The sequence below is a fragment of the Nematolebias whitei genome, chromosome 14 (assembly GCF_014905685.2).
Source record: "Nematolebias whitei isolate Nwh7 chromosome 14, NemWhi1, whole genome shotgun sequence".
NCBI classification, from domain to species: domain Eukaryota; kingdom Metazoa; phylum Chordata; class Actinopteri; order Cyprinodontiformes; family Rivulidae; genus Nematolebias; species Nematolebias whitei.
Genome location: NC_056511.1, coordinates 38,974,628 through 38,991,967, shown reverse-complemented (window position 1 = coordinate 38,991,967; position 17,340 = coordinate 38,974,628). Strand labels below are relative to the sequence as shown.

Genomic DNA, 17,340 nt, shown 5'->3' with positions numbered 1-17,340 from the left:
TAACTAAATTGTCTCTATAGGTGTGAGTGAGAGAGTGAATGGTTGTTTGTTTTGTTTGTCTCTATGTGTCCCTGTGATGGACTGGAGACCTGTCCAGGGTGCACCCCACCCCTCGCACAGTGATTGCTGGACATGGACACAGGCAACCCCGTGACCCAAAAATGTAAGAAGTGGGTAAAGAAAATTGATGTATGGATGGCAGTTAGTGATTGTGTCACGTGATCAGCGCCGGGCCGATGTCTACAAAACAGATTCTTCCAAGCAGGAGGGCGAGGGGCAGGCAAAGTCTTCAGGTAGAAATTAATCAACAGTGTGGAAGTATTTCACTAAAGATGATGCTGTTTTTAGTTTTATTTTATTTAATTCACGGTGGGATTCCACCACTGCCCGCCTCCTGTTTTTAGTTTCAACTGTTTTAACCCTGTGTACACAGTTTCGTTCCACCACATGTACCACGTGGTGCATATGGCAAATAAAGAAACTCTGACTGACTCTGACTCTCTTCCCTTCCCACAGCCATCATTATCTATAACAACTATTTAATGAAAAAACAGAATGATGATTTACAACATTTAATTTCCCTTTGGGATTTATAAAGTATTTTTGAATTGAACTGAACTGAATATTTTTGCTATTTTTGGGTGTAACTGGGACCTTGTGTACACAATTTTGTTCCACCTCATGTATCACATGTGATGTGAATGACAATAAAGAACCTTGAACCTTGATGTGGACACTTCAAAACAGGGTTTTTGCCAGTTTATTTATTATGTCAGACATTAATATAAGCTTGAACTGTACTGGTTTTTCCATGTCTGATAGTGATACGTGGATAGCTTTTTTTTTTTTCAGGTGATACTGATAATAAAAAAATATCTGAAAATGTTATCCATTATTTGCCAAATCTTCAGTTAATAGTTCTTTAGAAAATACCTTGTTGGTGTTAAAATGCTATTTTATGTCAAGCTGTGTGATCTTTAGATTGGAATAAATTATATTTGTGTCAGGATACTGGTAATAAAGTGCATAACACCCAAAGATTTAGAAGGAAAAAAAAAAAAAAAAACACTTCAGACAGTCTCAAGAAATATTTATTAGGACCACCTTAAAATATAAAGTCTGGCTTCTTGGCAACAAAAATAAATAAAAGAAGGATAATGTAAGACCTTAACATAGCATATTTAGTCCTAATTGATGAACGCACATAATAAAAAAAAAAAAAGCAGAATTTCACAATCATATCAAAATAGCAAGAATGAATGATTTAAGTGTAAGCAAAACATAAGGTCTCTAATTGGGGGGATTGAGGGGGTAACAATTGTTGAATGTTTGACAAAACTTCTTCATAAACCATAAAAAATTACAAAAAGATCAAACCAGCCTACCGATTCAACCGACTTTTATTTTGAAGCCCACTGAACGTTACCACACCGGAAGTGACCCTCCTAAGCTTCTCTGCTAATGCTAATGGCCCAAGAAACGGTAAAGTAGCACTCCGAAGATGGCCGGAGTGTTTGAGGTGGAGGTTGACGGTGTGGAGCACGACCATGGACTGGGGCATCAGAATGAAGCAGACCAGGTGAGAGGAATCCTTCACTCCGAAAGTGACAATTAAACCAGATTGGAGAAGATTAAACTGCTTAGCGCAGGTTAGCTGCTGCTATCGGCGTTAGCTAACCATCAGCTACCTACCGGCAAATTTAGCATCCATTACCAAGCATAAAAAAAAAAAAATGCAAAAAATTATGTTTCATACTAAATTAAATGTGACTTTCATTAATGTATCAGTGCAAGTAAAAACCTACTAAGAACATTGCATAGTTAGCGTTAGCTGCTTTTTTGAGCTAGTTACTCGGGTGTTTCTCCTCCCCCCCTCCACACACACACACACAGAACTAATGAGTTTGTTGTTCCGCTGCCACGTTGACAAATGACTAATAAGGTTGTTTATTCATTTCGAGTAAAGCTGATGTGGCTGGTATTCAAAGGTTAATCTAGTCAGTAAGAGGAAGCAAGTGTAGCACTTCCTGTAGAGCATACAGCGGTGAAGTTAGTTCGAGGATGGATTCTGGATATTCGCACTCCGCGGGTTCAGCGGAGTCTTCCTCTCGTTCGACCCGATGCAGGCAGTCAGATTTCGGTCAGCTGGCTGCCCTCAGACTGCTGCTCCTCAGACCCGACCCGAAGTAGTTCGCGTAGGGATCGTCAATAAATTAAAACCGAACACTACTGAGAAACAAAAAGAATAGCTTTCACCTTATGTGACCCACAGACACAAAACTAATGTGAAATGATTCTACTAGACCTGAATGACAAGACACACTTGTTTTTTTCTTATGTTAATGCGTTTAGTATTTATTTAATAAAAATAAAAAAAACATTTATTTTTAATCAGTAGCTTCCATGTAAAATCATGGCCTTGTGATATCAAATCCATGTTGAATTTTGTGTCTAGACTAGAAAGGGAGATTTTTTTTTTCTTCAGATTTTGTTGCATGTATTTTAATTACGACATTTTTTTTTAATGTTTCCATGCAACATGGTATGTTGGTAAAAAAAAGCAGTGTTTATTTTACTAGCCTGAACAGGTCAGACGCCCCACATTCATCTGATTTTAATTAACTGAAACTGGAGACAGTAATTCATGCATTCGTTCCATCCAGGCTCGACTACTGCAACTCACTCCTTTTTGGTATCAGTCAGACCTCCATAGCTAGACACCAACTGGTCCAAAACGCAGCAGCCTGGTTTTTGACCAGCACAAGCAAAAGGGAGCACATTACACCTGTTTTGGCCTCCCTACACTGGCTTCCGGTTCACCTTCGAATCAAATTCAAAATACTCTTGTATGTCTATAAATCACTAAACAGCTCTGCCCCCTCCTATCTTACTGATCTGCTCCAGCCGTATGTCCCACCACGTTCTCTCAGATCAGCAGACCAGTTGCTCCTAACAGTCCCAGGAACCCGTCTCAAGCGCAGAGGTGACAGGGCCTTCTCTGTAGCAGGACCAAGACTTTGGAATGAGTTACCTCTGCTCGTTAGACAGGCCCCCTCCCTCACAGTTTTTAAATCTCGCTTAAAAACACACTTTTATTCCCTGTCTTTCTGCACTGTGTGATCTGCGCTGAGTCTGTGTGCATCACACTGTGTTGGTCATGTTGCGGTTGTTGTTGTTATCCATTATTGTTTTTGTTGGTTTCTGCTTTTTGGTGTCCTGTTATGTAATCTGTTGCTGTGTGCTTGTTCTGTTTGTCCCTGTACAGCACTTTGGTGTGCTTTGTCACTGTTTAAAGTGCTTTATAAATAAATTGGTATGGTATGGTAGTATATTGTGAATATTAACAAAGTCCATGCTCAATAATCCAGGTATACAATCCAACATTTTTCAGTCAGGTCATCTGGACAGTTTCTTTTTTTTGTGCTGAAACGTTTCGCCTTCGGTCTGGAAGGCTTCATCAGTCAAGGAAACACAACAAAACTGATTCTTCCCCCAACAGCTTACTCCCAAGTGGAACAAACCAGTTCTGCTTGTGATAAGATGGTCTCTGTGGTACACCCCCTCCTCCATTGCCGATGAATGCTGATGAAGACTTCTGGACCGAAGGCAAAATGTTTCAGCACAAAAAAAAAAGAAACTGTCCAGATGATCTGACTGAAAATGTTGTATTGTGAATATTGTTTTAAAAGAAAATTATTACTTTTTCTATAGCTTACACAGGTCACATTTATGCCGCATCAAGAGTTTTGCTTTATGTTGGATTTATATTGATTTGCATTTTCATTCTTATCATTTGAAATCTGGGGATCTGTTAATATGCTGATCTGGCTTACCCCACTCCTGCACTTCCTTAAAGTCTTAAGCAACACTTGCTCTTTCCATCTTATTGTGAAGTCCAACCAGTAACAAAACGTCCTGCTAACTCTACTTTTTGAAGCTAAGAATGTCGAGCTTTTCATAAACAGCAGAATGTTTTGTGCTCAGTTTGCGAGCTGTCTGAGTCCCATTGAATGACTGAGGCAGAGCCAACTATCTGCCTGGGGGGACACGCTCTCCGTCCTGGGTCAAAGCGGTCTCATTATTAGAGAGCCTAGAGACTGTGACCATTAGAGAACAGCTACACAGCAAAACACCTTGTAGCTTTACCGTACTGATTATGCTGCATACTTCATCATGTAGACTGTGCTAACGTCTTCTGTAGCTTCCTAGCTTCTAATGTTGTTCACAGTACATGCATGTTAGTAAAACCTCACCCTGCAAGTATTCAGCCCTGATTTGTCCAATCTTAAACAGGGTTTGACAAAACAAGAATCACAATCCAGAGCATCAGTGGCTGATTTTAACAAACATGATGAGACATGTTAACAAAAAACCTTTTGATTTTAGGGCATCTCTTTTAAACATACTGACTGATTTATGTTGGTTAAAACAGTTAAAACTGCAAACCTGTCCAAATAAAACCAACAAAAGTATTAATGGCTCACAAACGCTCTGTCATGTTTATGATAGGACTTGTTAATCTTTTCTCCACCTTCAGAGTAAATACTTTTAATCTCTGTGTAAATAAAGATGTGTATACAGTGAGGAAAACAAGTATTTGAACAACCTGCGACTTTGCAAGTTCTCCCACTTAGAAATCATGGAGGGGTCTGAAATTTTCATCTTAGGTGCATGTCCACTGTGAGAGACATCATCTAAAAGTTTTTTTAAAAATCCGGAAATCACAATGTATGATTTGTTTAAATAATTTGTGTGTGTTACTGCTGCAAATACGTATTTGAACACCTGTGAACATCAATGTAAATATTTGGTACAGTAGTCTTTGTTTGCAGTTACAGAGGTCAAGTGTTTCCTGTAGTTTGTCACCAGGTCTGCGCACACTGCAGCAGAGATTTTGGACCATTCCTCCACACAGATCTTCTCTAGATCAGCCAGGTTTCTGGGCTGTCGCTGAGAAACACGGTCCCTCCAAAGATTTTCTATAGGGTTTAGGTGTGGAGACTGGCTAGGCCACTCCAGAACCTTGATATGCTTCTTACGGAGCCACTCCTTGGTTCTCCTGGCTGTGTGCTTCAGGTCATTGTCATGACCCATCTTCAATACTCTTAACTGAGGGAAGGAGGTTGTTCCCCAAAATCTCACAATACATGGCCCCGGTCATCCTCTCAATAATACAGTGCAGTCGTCCTGTCCCATGTGCAGAGAAATACCCCCAAAGCATGATGCTTTCACCCCCATGCTTCACAGTAGGGATGGTGTTTTGGGGATGGTACTCATCATTCTTTGTCCTCCAAACACGGCGAGTGGAATTAAGACCAAAAAGTTCAATTTTGGTTTCATCTGACCACATAACTTTCTCCCATGACTCCTCTGGATCATCCAAATGGTCATGGGCAAACTTAAGACGGGCCTGGACGTGTGCTGATTTAAGCAGGGGAACCTTCCGTGCCATGCGTGATTTTAAACTATGACGTCTTAAGTGTATTACCCACAGTAACCATGGAAACAGTGGTGCCAGCTCTCTTCAGGTCATTGACCAGCTCCTCCCGTGTAGTTCTGGGCTGATTCCTCATCTTTCTTAGGATCATCGATACGCCACGAGGTGAGATCTTGCATGGAGCCCCAGTCCGAGGGAGTTTGACAGTCATGTTTAGTTTCTTCCATTTTCTAATAATTGCTCCAACAGTTGATCTTTTTTCACCAAGCTGCTTGACAATTGCTCCGTAGCCCTTTCCAGCCTTGTGGAGGTCTTCAATTTAGTCTCTGGTGTGTTTGGACAGCTCTTTGGTCTTAGTCATGTTAGTAGTTGGAGTCTTACTGATTGTGTGGGGTGGACAGGTGTCTTCATGCAGCTACCGACCTCAAACAGGTGCTTCTAATTTAGAATAATCAGTGGAGTGGAGGTGGACGTTATAGAGGAGGACTAACGGGTCTTTGAGGGCCAGAATTGTTGCTGATTGGCAGGTGTTCAAATACTTATTTGCAGCAGTAACACACAAATAAATTATTTAAAAAATCATACATTGTGATTTCCGGATTTTTTTAATTTAGATTATGTCTCTCACAGTGGACATGCACCTAAGATGAACATTGCAGACCCCTCCATGATTTCTAAGTGGGAGAACTTGGAAAGTCGCAGCGTGTTCAAATACTTATTTTCCTCCCTGTATGTGAGTAGTGTATTAGCTGCTCTTTTCTTTCACACAGAAAGACTGGGATCTGACGGTGTGAGATTCATCTGCTTGTAGAAATGATGGGAACGCAGCAGTGTGATGGGATCATGTCAATGTTACTTATGGCTGATGTTTTATACAAGACTCAAGATAATTTTGACCTTGTTTCAGATGATCATACTATCTAGATACAAAGCAATAAATTGTTTTGGTTTCTGTGTACAGAAAAGTTGCATTTTGTCTGGGATAAAAATGGGGAATGTTTTACTTTATTTTGTTAATTCGACTGAACTTTCTTTACTCTGCCTTTTTTATTTTTAGTTTGATGTGTCCAAGCTTTCACCCGAAGAGAAATGGAGGTCAGTGTCTGTTCCTAGAGTGCTTAGTGTTAACGCAAGTTTTATATTTATTGTCAAATTTACTGCTTTTGTTTTTACTCTTCAATCGTGAACCACTTCAGACTCTTATATATTTTATGTATTCGGTTTTAGACATTACAGTCTAACATTGCAGCTTTCAAAATGCAACATTTTACTCTTTCAGTGTGTTTTAGTTCATTTAATACAAACAGTTTCCACCACGGGACAAAGTTAGAAGATCTTTGAGATGTATATTCAGGGAAATGCATTCTGAATCTGAATCCTACTCTGGTATAAATGAGCATATAATGCTCCTCCTTGCTGCGTAGTATTGATGTACATCTTTTTCCATCAGAATGGAGCATGCAAGAATGCACGCCAAACACAAGGGCCACGAGGCCATGCACGCAGAGATGGTACTGATCCTCATTGTCACCCTGGTTGTCGCCCAGCTCATCCTCGTTCAGTGGAAACAAAGACATCCAAAGTCTTACAACGTAAGGCACAAAACAAGCTCCGAGTCCAAATTTAGAAACGTTACAATGTGCAAGTTGTGTGGATTAAATACAGAAACTATTTAATGTGAAGCGAGGACGAATAATGTGTTTTTATAGCAACATGGATGGAAATGAAGGGAATCTGTGCTGGCAAAGTGCAAATGGCTTTTTCCACGTTTGCTTTTTTATTGTTTTCTAATTGATGTCACATGATGTCTTTGTGTTTGCATTATGTCTGATTGTGTTAACATTTTGAAGCATCATTTAATTTCCACCTTTTGCTCTTTATTTTTAGCTGGTGACTCTGTTCCAGATGTGGATAGTCCCTCTCTACTTTACTACCAAACTTCACTGGTGGAGGTTCCTGACCATATGGTTCATCTTCTCTGTCATCACGGCGTACATCTCCTTCCGTGCCACTCGCAAGCCTCTGGCCTGCACCACACCAAGGTAAACCCATTGTTCACACCTTTATAGATCACATTTGGAATGAATGTATTGTTTTCATAAGTTGGTCCATCTCATGTGTAGTTTTTGTTGCTGTGGCTGATCAGTGTCAGTGTGGTGCGAGTGATTTCTTTCTGTAAGTGTGGAGAGAACCTGAGGTTTTTGATCAAGTTAAACGTCCTTGTTTCTGCAGGTTGGTGTACAAGTGGTTCCTCCTTCTGTACAAGATCAGCTACGCCACAGGAATTGTTGGCTACAGCGTCGTCATGTTTACACTTTTTGGTATTAACCTAATATTCAGGTGTGTGTTACGAACAAAACATTATTTTACATTCATGTAAATGTGCAAAAACGTCAAATAGATGTAAAATTTCTGACGGTGGAGCCCGGTATTTCCAGCTTCCGGTTCATTTCCGTCATCTAGTGGCGCTGTGTTGCCACCAGATGATGCTGGTTTACATCTTGTGCAATCAGCTCAACAAGCCCTCGTGCACAAACCAAAGAAAGTTTTCATGACTTCCTCTGTTCCAGCTCACCTTCTAACCTGTGCATGAACCCGTCTGACACGTTGCTTCAATTCCTCAACTGGAATAGAGCAAAGCTTCACTAACAAAGAAATTAATACTATGTTAGGAATATAATTCATCACAGACATTTTTTTTTTTAGCTCAGTGAGTTTTATTGGTTATTTTAATTTAGTTCTTATAATTGTTTCACCTTCAGCGCCCTGAAGTTTTGAGTATCAACACAGAACTTCACTAATAATTTTATTCACCTGATTTGAAAATGAAGCAAACTCGGCTTCTGAGATGGTCTGTCTTCTGTATTTTAAGGCAATTTGTGGTCGCATTCATTCAACCGTTATTTATACAGGGTAGTCTCATTGAGCCTCGAGGACTCATTTCTCACAAGAGACCTGATTTTAACAAAGAATGATGACAACAGTAGACGATCCATGTCCGAGCAGTAGACCATCAGAGAGGTGGTTCTGGTTAAAGGACCAGATCCTCTGGTTCCTCTCTTTTAGCTATTCCACAGAGCAAGAACCTTTTGAAGATTCAGCTTTCAGTAGCAGCACACTGAGTCCGTGGAACAGCCCGTCAGTGAGAGGAGTCCATAATCTGGACTCTTAAATGTAGAGTAAAAACCATCTGTTTGTTCAGGCTTTACTTAAAATAGCTATATCCTATAGAATGTTTTTATTTTTTTTATTATTATTATTAATAAATAAAGCTCTTTGAGTTGCATTGGACTTGTATGAAAGGTGCTATGAAAATAAAAGTTGACTGATTTGCATTCAACAATTCTTTAAACAAGAATATTTTACAATTCTTATGAGGAGTTCTTCCACTAATTGGCAACTTCCACATGAACATCTGAATTTGAAAACACCCAAAGTCAAGAGTATTAATGGAAAATCGAGTGCAAGAGACTGCTGTTAAAGAGTGTATAGGCACAAAGGGTTACTTATGGTTTTATTTATAGTTGGGACTACACAGCTATTTGCTTTAGCTCCTTTCCAGAAATCTCTGACCACAGTTACAGTGAGGTCACAAGTTGACTTTTTTCGTTTGTATACATTTAAAACATCCTTTCTTTTTCTCGTACAAATTAAAACTAATTGGTAGTTTGTCCTCTGATGCCTCTGCAGCATTAGTCATGATGCAGTTCCCTCTGATTTTTGGTGCAGGATAAAGCCAGAGGATGCAATGGACTTTGGTGTGTCGCTGCTTTTTTACGGGCTGTACTACGGCGTCCTTGGAAGAGATTTTGCAGAAATGTGTGCAGACTTTATGGCCTCCACTGTCGGAGTAAGTCGACAAAATTGCAGATATTCCCATTCGTCCTTTGTTAATGTATTTTTCGTTTGTTTTCTTGACTGTTTTTTTTTTTGCTTTTTCAGTATTACAGTGCATCAGGGATGCCAACCAAACACCTCTCAGACAATATCTGTGCTGTGTGTGGCCAGCCCATTCTCGTAGATGTCAGTGAGGAAGGGATTATCGAGAACACCTACAGATTATCCTGCAACCATGTGTATCCTTCCTGATACATACACAAATATGTTTTTGTATCAGTCTTATTGGTAAAAAAAACAAAGAAAACAATGGGTAATAACTATAGGGTGTACATTTCTTTAGCGGGGCGAGATCCCGCACGCACTTATGATGTGAACGGGTCAGTTGTGACCCGTCTTAAATCAGCCAAAAAATGCCCTCAAAACAGTGTTTTTTTAAGAAGTATTAGAACACATCTCTAAAATAAATTTGTCTTATTATTTTGTTATTTTAATATTATTAACCATGGTAACATTTATAGTGTTAAGGGTAAGTTTTGACCCATGTATATTTACGTCAAAAAAAGGAAGAAACATTTCTTTTCAAACATTGAACTTTAATACCAATATAAAATAAAAAGCAGAACAAGTAATAATACAAAATACAGATTCAGAAAGACAAGAAAAAATCAAAATGAAATAAATACTCTTCTAGTTACAAACATGCTCTTTCTAGTTTCTTTCTGTCTTTCATGCATGCGTATGAACTTGCGTATGAACTTGCGTTGTGTTCAGATGCATGTGTTGCAAAAAGTGGCAGTTTTCGTATGTTCTTTGCATATGTATTTTCTGCAGTCAAGGCACAATGTGTTTGTTTTCCGGTCTTTATTGCTTGGGCACACCTGACACCTCTTTCGTTTTGAAGCAGGTGGAGTTGTGGGTGTGGTCGATGTTGAAGCCCGGCTGCCTGAAGGGCGTGTTGTCACTGATGCACTTTGTGCAGCTGATGATGTGGTTGGAGTGGTGCTCCGGAGCTGTCTGACAACGTTCGCAGTGGCTGGGTCTCGGGGTATCCGTTCCCTTCTCTCAATGTATGGCTTGATCAACAAATTTCCTAGCTCCTGAAGGAACAATCTCCGCTTGTGGGTTTTTTTGGCGTTCCACCCCAAGTCAATCTGGGTCCACAAGACAAATGCATTGTATGCAGACACATCTAGGATGTTGTAAAATACAACCATTGGCCATCTCCTGGTCATTCGCTGGCAAGTGTAGGTGGCAGTCAGCTTGTCCAGGGTGTCCACTCCTCCTTTGTTTTTATTGTAGTCCAGGATGATTTCAGGCTTTTTGTCACTTCTTGTTGACACAGCTGCATCTTTGTGAAGAGTGGACATAAGTACCACACTCCGGTTCTTTTTGGGACAGTATGAAACAACACTGGTGGTTTCTGTAAAAGCAAATTTTGAAGACAGTGGAGCCCTGTCTTTCACCTGCAAAAATTTCAAGGGGCAGCTCAGGTTTGTTTGTTCTTATTGTGCCCACCATGGTAAGTTTCCTCTTGAGAAGTTCTTGTCCAAGATCATAGCTGGTGAAGAAATTGTCACACGTGATATTGTGACCCCGCAGTCCAGTAGTCATATCAAGGATTACCCGTTTTCCTTGATTCTTCTCAGGGATGCCAGCTGCAAGTTTGCCTGTGTAAATCTGTAGATTCCAGGCATAGCTGGTTTTCGCATCACAGGCTGCCCAGATTTTTATGCCATATTTGCCTGGCTTACTGGGCATGTATTGCCGGAAGGGGCATTTTCCACGGAAAGGGAGAAGACGCTCATCCACTGTCACCTCTGGTCCTGGGTTGAACATCAGTGGAAGGAGCTTCACCCATCTATCCCAGACGTCTTTGATGGGAGCAAGCTTGTCAGACCGTGCTCTAGTATCTCTGTTGTCAAATCTGAGGACTCTTGAGATCATTTGAAAGGTCTGAAGTGACATTGTTGCGTGGAAAATACTCCTGCCTGTGGACACATCCCAGAGACTAGTAAGGGCCTCATTGCTGGATCTGTACACACCAGCGACAAGAAGAACACCAATAAAAGCATCCAGGCACTCCTCATCAATGTCCTTCCAAGTGTCACCGTGAACTTTTTTCCCTTCGAGGTTTGTCATAGCAATGATGACTTTCTTTAGTGACAATGGCATAAACAAATCAAAGCATGTCTTGATGTCACGTACTCGTGTCACAGCAAACCTTGTAATCCCAGGGGTCATCTTCATAACATTTTCAGCAGCTTCCCTGCCATGTGAAACAGGAGGAATCGCACTCCAAGTGATGTTACCCTTTTTGGATTTATAGGTTTCAGTTACAGGAGCAGCTTCAGCACCTGTGCCCTCCTCATCCGACGAGTCTGTGTACTCTGATTCATATTCAATAGCATCGTCCTCCTCAGAAACTGGCTCATCTGTGTCACTAGGTGTGTCCTCTGCATCATTTTCAGCAAGGATGTGATCTAGAGCTTCTTGTACTGTGAATCTTCTCTTCATTTTGGTATGCAGCCAAGCTCTAGGTAAAATGGAGTGTCTGTTTCTACATGTCTCTACATGCCCATGTAGCGACACACCCAGGTGGGTGTGTCTATCTAGGTCTGCCTATCAAGATGGGCATGGCTATCCAGGTAGGCTTATCTCTACATGGGCATGCCTCAACATGTCTCTGCATCTACAGCTGGATGAACTTTTTCAGTTTTTGGGAGCAGAGTATGAGGGACTTGTCAATAAAAGTAGTACGGATAAATGGGGATGTTTTGGTCAGTGAAGTAGACAAACAGGTAAAAACAGAAGGCCCTAACATATGTATGACAAAGTTAGTGAGGTCACAGTGTGTTTATGATTTCAGTTTTGACACTGATTATTGGTTGATAGTCTTATACCATAACTGGGTCACAAATGACCCCAGCGCGGCAAGTGCGTGTTGTTCTATAAAAAATAAAAATTAAATTTAGTGAATAAAAAAAAATAAAAAAATTTTAATTTAAATAAAGGTTCCAGACAAAGTCAAAAAGCCTTGATGCAAAAAAAAATATTTAAAAGACAGTATCATGATTTAAAATTTAAAATGGGTCACTACGGACCCTAACATAGTAGGAAGGTTAAAAGTTTAGTTTTCACAGTTTTTATTAGGAAGTAAAACATTACAAATATCTTTCCAGTGTAAAGAGGAATTGCAATAGCTGACCTTTAGCTCGTACTGCTAATGTCTGCCCATATGAGTTACCGTGAGCGACTTCCCCTTGATGCCCAGCTGCTGTGAGCCTTGTGAACATCACAAAGCCTCTTATACAGGTCCTTCTCAAAAAATTTGCATATTGTGATAAAGGTCATTATTTTCCATAATGTAATGATAAAAATGAAACTTTCATATATTTCAGATTCATTGCACACCAACTGAAATATTTCAGGTCTTTTAATTGTTTTAATACTGATGATTATGGCATACAGCTCATGAAAACCCTAAATGCCTGTCCCAAAAAATTAGCATATCATGAAAAGGTTCTCTAAACAAGCTATTAACCTAACCATCTGAATCAACGACGTAACTCTAAACACCTGCAAAAGATTCCTGAGGCTTTTAAAAACTCCCAGCCTTGTTCATTACTCAAAACCACAATCATGGGTAAGACTGCCGACCTGACTGCTGTCCAGAAGGCCATCATTGACACCCTCAAGCAAGAGGGTAAGACACAGAAAGAAATTGCTGAACGAATAGGCTGTTCCCAGAGTGCTGTATCAAGGCACCTCAGTGGGAAGTCTGTGGGAAGGGAAAAGTGTGGCAGAAAACGCTGCACAACGAGAAGAGGTGACCGGACCCTGAGGAGGATTGTGGAGAAGGGCCGATTCCAGACCTTGGGGGACCTGCGGAAGCAGTGGACTGAGTCTGGAGTAGAAACATCCAGAGCCACCGTGCACAGGCGTGTGCAGGAAATGGGCTACAGGTGCCGCATTCCCCAGGTCAAGCCACTTTTGAACCAGAAACAGCGGCAGAAGCGCCTGACCTGGGCTTCAGAGAAGCAGCACTGGACTGTTGCTCAGTGGTCCAAAGTACTTTTTTTCGGATGAAAGCAAATTTTGCCTGTCATTCGGAAATCAACGTGCCAGAGTCTGGAGGAAGACTGGGGAGAAGGAAATGCCAGAAGTCCAGTGTGAAGCACCCACAGTCAGTGATGGTCTGGGGTGTCATGTCAGCTGCTGGTGTTGGTCCACTGTGTTTTATCAAGCGCAGGGTCAATGCAGCTAGCTATCAGGAGATTTTGGAGCCCTTCATGCTTCCATCTGCTGAAAAGCTTTATGGAGATGAAGATTTCATTTTTCAGCACGACCTGGCACCTGCTCACAGTGCCAAAACCACTGGTAAATGGTTTACTGACCATGGTATTACTGTGCTCAATTGGCCTGCCAACTCTCCTGACCTGAACCCCATAGAGAACCTGTGGGATATTGTGAAGAGAAAGTTGAGAGACGCAAGACCCAACACTCTGGATGAGCTTAAGGCCGCTATCGAAGCATCCTGGGCCTCCATAACACCTCAGCAGTGCCACAGGCTGATTGCCTCCATGCCACGCCGCATTGAAGCAGTCATTCATGCAAAAGGATTCCCGACCAAGTATTGAGTGCATAACTGAACATGATTATTTGAAGGTTGGTGTATTTTGTATTAAAAACACTTGTCTTTCATTGGTGGGATGAAATATGCTAATTTTTTGGGACAGGCATTTTGGGTTTTCATGAGCTGTATGCCATAATCATCAGTATTAAAACAATTAAAGACCTGAAATATTTCAGTTGGTGTGCAATGAATCTGAAATATATGAAAGTTTCATTTTTATCATTACATTATGGAAAATAATGACCTTTATCACAATATGCTAATTTTTTGAGAAGGACCTTTAGGCTTGTTCACATTTAGTGAGAATGTGTTCTGGGTGACACAACCACAAACGGGGAGCTCCGCGTACCTGTTTGCACACATGGCATTAAAATATGTTCCCACATGTGTGACCACTTCCGACATCTCTGTACACGCAGAACAAGTCAGGTCTCTGTCAGCTGAGCAACCAACAGGACATCAGCAGGTGTGTTTCTGTAAAACCAGAAGTACATCCAGTCACCTGAATTTTAGATATACCTGCATCATACCGTGCACATGTTTACAAAAATTACTAAAGAATTTTACAGCACGAGATCACGCGTAACGTTTTCAAGGTTTGAACAAAATGGGTACAGCCAAGTCACTTTGCTACATAAAATCATCTTAGTCCAAAGCTCAGGCATGAGTAAATGCAGGTTATAGATGTATATCCAATAATTATTGTCTGTTTCATTCAAATCTATCCTCAGATATTTGGGCTCACAGATGCAGACGGTGTAGTTGCAGTGATAATTAAATCGTATTGTATGTCTGCATGTAATAAACATATGAATATTAGCATTAGTCCAAATGTATGATTTAAATTTTAAATAGATTTGCAAACCTCATCAGCTACACCAGTATTAGTTGTAAAAATGGAACCAGCAGTGAAGCCATGACTGTATTATGAACGTGATTATAGGATGTACAGCTACAGCTGATTAAATTTGCACAGCTAAAAGTGTCGGCTAATCAAACTTGGCAAAAACAAAAATGGCTGGAACTTTGTCTGCTCCATTAAAATATTAAGCTAAAACTTGGTGTGGTAGTAGCTGAGAGTTGTCCTGAACTCCTAATCAAACAAAATGCAGACTCTTGATGTGTTTTGCGTGTCTACGTTAGGTTTTTATTTTTATTTTTAGTCTTCCGTCAGAGTGAAGAGGGATAATTGGAAATTAGAGAGACCCTCTGTCCATCTGTGCATGTTGTGAACACGATAACTTGAAAAATAAGCGAGGTACCAACTTCTAGGTGTAAGAACGGTTCTTTTCAAGATTTGGGTGCAACAAAATCCATCTTCCATTTTGATGCGTGGTTGCATCTAGATGCAAGAACGATCGCTATTGAAAATTGGGTTTCCATGTCAAAATCCAAGATGGCCACGTCACATATTATGTAAATTGAGAACCCCAATCATTTGAGAAAACTATACTCTCGTTTTGATATTGCTTAAAAGTATAGTTTCTTCAAGTGATTGGGGTGGCTGAAGATTATTCTATAGTGGCCAAAGCCACCATTGGCCACCCCCTGACCTCAGACGAGCAAAAAATAAAAGCTGTTCTCCACAGTGCAACTCCTACGCACTTGAACAACTTGCACCAGAAGCATTAATGTTTACTTTCATCCTCTGTTCAATTCCAGATTGATGTCCAGGAGGGAGATGCAGCTGCTTCCGTTTGTCTGTTTTATCTCTGAAGTCCTGAAGAATGCTTCCTGAATTTCAGCTGTTAATATTGATTCTCATTAAGCTTTTACTCCAAACGTATTTTGTGTTTTTGAGCCTTAACTCCACGTCCAGTTTCCACGAGTTCTGCATCCGAGGATGGTGCATCGTTGGAAAGAAGCAGATGTGCCCGTACTGCAAAGAGAAGGTGGATCTGAAGAGGATGTTCAGCAATCCGTATCCTTTTTGCTTTGATCAATCCAACATGTAGACGTCCAACAAAATCATCTGGTGTTTTATATTTTCAGAAAGCATACTGGGTAATAAACTGCCTCCTATTTTATTAGAGGTGATAAGGTTTATGGAGGTCGGAAGCTCTGAAAGTTTTAACTGATTAACCCAATGTCATGAAACTTAATTATGCGGAAACCGAGAACAACGGATATATTTTACAAAGTGGAAGTTTAAACGGCAACATTTAATTAAAGCAGCAGATGGCGCACAGGAAAAAAAAAAAGAATTGTAAGTTTATATGTTGTATAAAGTTCTTGTTCCTTTTTATGGATCAGTGAGATTCTTTCAGCTACGTGTAACGGATTACATAAACTAAAAAGGGACTTTTCCATCGTTCTGATCCTGAAGCTGCATGTTAACAGTCACTTCCAGCAATCGAACGTTTTATTTTCCTTGAGTGGTTTTGTCTTCAGCTGGGAAAGGCCGCATGTCATGTACGGCCAACTTTTAGACTGGCTGCGATACTTGGTGGCCTGGCAGCCCGTCATTATCGGGTTTGTCCAAGCTATCAACTACATCCTCGGGCTGGAGTGACGGACAGACAGACGCCACACGACTAAGATATGCACTGGCTCAAAGGACTGTGGGCCTGACGTTTAAACTAAACACCAATTCAAGTGTCTATACTTTTTGTACATATTTATAGGCACATCTGTATTTTCAGTTTCTTTGGATTTTATTAGTATTCTGATTCTGGATGTGCGTGTCAGTGTCCCAGGGTTTCTCCCACACAGTATCACACCTCAGCGATTGGATTTGTGCGTCTTAAGGAAAAGTAAAGCGATTCTTGAAATCATCAGAGGTGCTTTTTAATTGTGTCACGAGTGTCTAAATGTAAACATGCTGGCGTTTGTCATGTCTGAGGAGTTGTCACTAATGAGTTATAAATTTTAAATGGAAACCGGCGTAAATCATTGCTTCCTCAAAAACGTGAACTCTGGGATGTTTTCTGCAGTTTTTTTTGGGGGGGGCAGCTGCCTCTTAATGTTATTTAGCTTCTTTGTGTGGGTGCACCGATTGCCGATCACCGATTTCTAAAAAGTCTGACCTGCCGATTCCGATTTAGTTTTATAAGCGACACTGTCAGGTGTTATAAGGTCACAACACTCCTTCAATTTTCTGATCTTATGTTATTGAAAAACATACCCTTGAACAATATCCTAGAAAAGATAGACTTGTTTTAACTGGCCGTGTGCTCTGAAACATAAATGAAGTTTAGACAATTGTTCAAACTACAAAAAAAAAATCTGTAAAATCGGTTTCTCGTGCAAGTGTCGGACGATCTCCTAAAATTAAAGGAATCGGGGCCGATACTTCTTTGCATTCAGTACATATTTTGAACTAAAAACAGGAATAGCTTAAACGTAAAAGCATTTTTAAAATAATTATTCTGAATTATTTTTGCAGCATAAAAATAGGATAATGGCCATATAAATGGAAAATGTGACCTAT

The 17,340-nt window shown here is 40.4% G+C and overlaps 1 protein-coding gene across 1 annotated transcript; it reads left to right on the top strand.

Moving 5' to 3' along the window:
* Window positions 1-1,389: 1,389 nt before the first annotated feature.
* On the top strand, window positions 1,390-16,684 carry rnf121 (ring finger protein 121). Its single transcript, XM_037687551.1, has 9 exons — window positions 1,390-1,579; window positions 6,495-6,532; window positions 6,888-7,029; window positions 7,325-7,479; window positions 7,670-7,777; window positions 9,167-9,287; window positions 9,380-9,513; window positions 15,730-15,831; window positions 16,302-16,684. The coding sequence occupies exons 1-9, from the start codon at window positions 1,502-1,504 to the stop codon at window positions 16,420-16,422; spliced, it is 999 nt and encodes a 332-aa protein (XP_037543479.1). The 5' UTR covers window positions 1,390-1,501; the 3' UTR covers window positions 16,423-16,684.
* The last annotated feature ends 656 nt before the right edge of the window (window positions 16,685-17,340 follow it).

What these genes read in the sequence shown, in the direction of transcription:
- rnf121 (XM_037687551.1), top strand. Translation starts at nt 1,502, where the DNA reads ATGGCCGGAGTGTTTGAGGTGGAGGTTGACGGTGTGGAGCACGACCAT. An exon ending in GGTATTAACCTAATATTCAG is followed by an intron (nt 7,778 to 9,166) that starts GTGTGTGTTACG and finishes TTTTTGGTGCAG; the next exon opens with GATAAAGCCAGAGGATGCAA. An exon ending in AGATTATCCTGCAACCATGT is followed by an intron (nt 9,514 to 15,729) that starts GTATCCTTCCTG and finishes CTCCACGTCCAG; the next exon opens with TTTCCACGAGTTCTGCATCC.